The 4,120-nt window shown below is 33.7% G+C and overlaps 1 protein-coding gene across 3 annotated transcripts; it reads right to left on the bottom strand.

The window, feature by feature from the left end:
* Positions 1–1,052: 1,052 nt before the first annotated feature.
* Positions 1,053–2,703, bottom strand: LOC129304223 (probable 2-oxoglutarate/Fe(II)-dependent dioxygenase). 3 transcript variants are annotated; one of them, XM_054943914.1, is made up of 4 exons: positions 2,406–2,702; positions 2,058–2,312; positions 1,627–1,951; positions 1,055–1,524 (listed from the first exon to the last, which is right to left on the bottom strand). In XM_054943914.1, the coding sequence occupies exons 2-4, from the start codon at positions 2,117–2,119 to the stop codon at positions 1,276–1,278; spliced, it is 636 nt and encodes a 211-aa protein (XP_054799889.1). In that variant the 5' UTR covers positions 2,120–2,312; positions 2,406–2,702; the 3' UTR covers positions 1,055–1,275. The 3 variants fall into 3 exon arrangements, with proteins under 3 accessions (XP_054799890.1, XP_054799889.1, XP_054799888.1); XM_054943915.1 differs by having other exon boundaries at positions 1,053–1,524; positions 2,054–2,703; XM_054943913.1 differs by having other exon boundaries at positions 2,058–2,702.
* Between the last annotated feature and the right edge of the window lie 1,417 nt (positions 2,704–4,120).

The raw sequence follows: 4,120 nt of genomic DNA, 5'->3' as shown, positions 1-4,120 counted from the left end.
TTACATTTTATTTGAAAAAGTTTATGACAGTGATATATGAGAATAATACTTAAATTTACACATTGGAGGTGTTCATGTATATTAAGTATTTTAACTTTTTTCAGTTAGGTGGTTAGGCTCAGTCAACCTACTGCATAAGTAAAGTTTTGATTTTTAATTATCAAATTAAAGTGAGCTAAATGAGCTAACTTGTTGAATTTACATCTTATTGTGGGTTGGTCTCTTTAATTCACTTGCTTCATTTGGATGACTCTAGCTACTCCATCATGTATATAACATATATTAAAAATAGGAAGCGATCACCTGAAAAAGGGGAGAGAGGAGAAATGGATAAGAGTAGTGGAAAGACGCTATATTTTAACTCAAAATTTCAAAATTCAAGTTTATGAATCTTTTCTCTTCTTATATTAATTATTAAGCTCAAAACATAGAATGTTTTCTATATTTTTTTAAGTCCACTTACATTTGGGCAACCTAACAACATGTAATTTTTTTTTAATATTCCATATTAAAATTTGGAGTGGTATGTGAAAGGGGGAATGACAGTTTGGGGTTGATAGATAAATTTAGTTTCATTTTGGAATCGAGACATTACAAAATTACAATTTAGGACCTTCGGCTTAAAGTTCGCAAAATTATTAGTAGCAAGTCGCCATATCTTGTATAAAAGTTGGGAAAGTAATTGTCAAATCCCTACACTTAAAATTTAGAACATAAGTAGAAAATTTTTATATTTCAATGTCAAATTGTGGAAAGTAACTATACAGTTCTCTACTTAGATTTTTTGAAAACCAAAGGTCCTAAACTATAATTTTATAATGTCTTAATCTTAAAATAAAATAAAATTAATATATTAGTCCCATAAGGAAACGAAAATGAAAGTTATTGCACGCCTAACTGAGTATGATACTTGTGTTAACTTTCAAATCCCACCCAGCTTTGGTGATACTGCCTCATGTTAATTAGCATATATATAACACTGTCAAGTTTAAACAGAAAGATATTCATACGCTTTGGTAAATAAGCCTTCAAATATTTTTCATAAAAATAAACATCAAGAGAATAGTTAAGTCACTTATTATTCACTGACGAAAGATCTTGAAAGAAGAGGCATAACATAAGAACTTTGACTTGGCCCTGTTCTAAATTTTAGCATTATGGCCTTATGGTCTAATAGCATGTAAACTCCTTTATAAGTGGAAAGTCGCGGGTTTAATTCTGCTTGCAACTTCATGCCGTTAGTGTTTGACCTCTAATTCGAAAAGAAAATCGGCATTATTGGTCGGGTTGGAGCTTGAGAAAATCAAGGGCTTTGCCATCGAGTTTCCTGCCCATGTGGTGCCTAGCATAGTCGATGCACTTGATGCTTCTGTACATGGCAGGAGCATCACGCAGCATTGGCTCTAATGGACCCATTTCTGCTTCATCATGTGGAGCCACAAACATTGCTATTGAAATTCTTGCTCTGCTTTCACTTGTCACTGCTCTGTGCTGATCACTCTTGTGCCTCCCATTGCTCCAAACCTGCATTATTGTATTCAACTCACAATCACATAGCTGATACACCATTTATGAATGCAAGCTTGAGCAGAAGACTGTATACAGATGAATTGAAATTGTGGGTACCTCAAGAGTATCACCGAAGTCGACAACAAAAACACCAGGAAGAGGCTTGACAGGAATCCAATGGCCCTGGTGATTAATCTGAAGAGCAGTGATGTGATCATCTTGCAGAAGAATGGTTATGCTGCCACCGTCAGAGTGAGGACTGATCCCAAGAACAAGGTCAGGTGTGGGGTATGGTGGGTAACAGTTCATACGCATTGCTAGTTTGATATCTTGGTGCAACTCATTGAGACGTTCCTCTTTCATTCCCATCAACACTGATAAATTCCCAAATATCTCTTCACACATCCTGCATATTTCTCTGGAGTACTCTTCCACTGTCTCCCTGCCCATACAGATTTTGAACAAAAAATGGAGGGAACAAAATTAATATAATATAGCCTGAAACATGAGAGAACAAATGAGGAGTACAAGATTCTGTTTACACATACTTGAAACCTGGTACTGCCATTGGCCGGTATTTAAGGTTTTTATATTGAGGAGGGTGGGTCATGACTCATGAGAAACATGAGGTCGGCCCAATCCAATTTCTGATCTTCTGAGAACACAAAGGCGTGCCCATACACTTGAATTTCATTTTCTGCCATTGAGTGTTTCTGCTTTTCCTCCATTTCCAGATCAAAGAATTCTGCCACTGCACCCTTCATCTTCTGTATCAACTCTTCTCTCACCCCATGATCTATCATCTACACAAATAATTTCATGAGTAATGAAAGAACCTTAAAGGTCCCCCAAAAAAAACAAAAAAATTGATCAGGGTGTCCTGGAAGAAATCCCACTCCTTGCAGGCAGAAGCGAGCTTCTTTAGTTCATGTGGGTCTCTTTTGGCCAGCAAGGAGAAATCTATGACTGGAATTTCAAAAGAAGTTAAAGAAAGCTCGTCTAAAACTGGTCTGTCTTTGAGGTCCCTTGTGTATCTGAGAGGAACAGTGTGAGAGTCATTCTTCACCATCTCTTGCACACTTGGCACTTGTATGGATTTTCCCCACCCTAAACCACCATCTTTTTCCATGTTGCTTTCAGATTTCACTTCCATTGTGGCTCTTTATTGGTTTCTTTGTTTGCATCAAGCTCTAGCTTTTCTGGTTGTCTTATAGATCAAAATGGTGTACGGATCCCCCTTCCCCCCCTTTTATTTTTTTATTTCTCGGCCGGCTGGCCTTTTGTTTCTTGTGTAAATTTTTTTTTTGGAAAAAAGGTGTGTGTGTGTGTATAAATATGTTTTTTAATTGAAAGTCAACTTTCATAGATGTAAGAACAATTTACAAGATTATATTATACAAGTTGATAAAACTAAGCTGCTGAAAAATGTTGTTCCATCTAGGAAGCTTGGACCTAGGCAGGATTTCTTCTAGGACTACCTTAAAGAGATGTAATAGTCTTCGTATTTGATTAATGAAGCCTTTGAAGATCATCTACTCAATTTCGTCAAGAAAAAAAACCTTGCTTATTCAGGATGGATGAAGCATATGGTGATTTCAGAGGGTCCTGATGGACCAAAATCATAAACATTAAGTATCCTGTTCAGATGATGCACATGAACCTTTTCTGGAGGCACGGACAATTCATCTGTACTAAGGAGCCGTTTATTGACAGCTTGTATTGAAGAAGCTCATTTTTGCCGATGCTTTGTATGGGCATGACAATTGTATTCCAGGTCACTTGCAAGGTTACAAATATGATTTTGATAATAGGAATCATCGGTGTTCTTCCATTGCCCTTTGACTCCAATAAAACAGTAGCCAACAAAAATAAAAAATATGTTGAATCAAAAGAATCTGTCTACAGCCACAGGCATCTCTCACCAAATATATCCAATCAAAATATATTTGGCTGTATTTTATAGGTTTATTATATTTTAATTAAGTGTAATGATCATTACCCTACATTACATATCCTTCATTTCTCAGGGCTAAATTTAAAGATTTTAATTTTTTTGGATAATTAAACATAAATCCTGTGGAATAGACTTATTTACAAATAAGCATCATAAAATTGAGAAGCTACAATTAAATTTTTGAAGACTTGAGTGTAATTTAAAATTAAAATAAAAAAATTGTAATGTCTCTATTAAATATATATACATTACATCTGTCAAATAATTTACATTTACTTTATCAGTAATTTATAACAATAAATTTAATTTTTTTACAACTGTAACTTTATATATCTAATAATTAATTAATCTATTTAATTGTTGAATTAGTTATAAATAATTAATGTTAAACTTTGATACTAATGTATGATTGTTAAACTATTTATGTAAAGTTACAGTTATAAAAAATTAAAATTATAGTTGTAAATTACTGATAAAATAGATATAAATTAATTAGTTGATGATGTAATGTATGTTTAATAGAGATATTATTCTTTTGGTAGTCTAATTTTAAATTATACTCAAGTTTCAAGGAATCTGGCTATAGTTTTTAAATTTCGTGAGACTTATTTATGAATAAATCTACTCTACGGGACCTATAGATACTTTTCCTTTTAT

Source organism: Prosopis cineraria, unplaced genomic scaffold (genome assembly GCF_029017545.1).
Source record: "Prosopis cineraria cultivar Desert tree isolate PC_DT_omini unplaced genomic scaffold, ASM2901754v1 PC2, whole genome shotgun sequence".
In the NCBI taxonomy this organism is placed as follows: Eukaryota; Viridiplantae; Streptophyta; class Magnoliopsida; order Fabales; family Fabaceae; genus Prosopis; species Prosopis cineraria.
The sequence above is the reverse complement of the archived record's forward strand: the minus strand, read 5'-3'. Positions and strand labels throughout refer to the sequence as shown.

Bases quoted from the DNA above. Each gene is read 5' to 3' on its own strand.
- LOC129304223 (XM_054943913.1), bottom strand. From the start codon at position 2,119: ATGACCCACCCTCCTCAATATAAAAACCTTAAATACCGGCCAATGGCA. The intron at 1,952-2,057 runs GTATGTGTAAAC...CTGTATGGGCAG, and splicing joins ATGGCAGTACCAGGTTTCAA to GGAGACAGTGGAAGAGTACT. The intron at 1,525-1,626 runs GTACCCACAATT...ACAATAATGCAG, and splicing joins ACTTCGGTGATACTCTTGAG to GTTTGGAGCAATGGGAGGCA.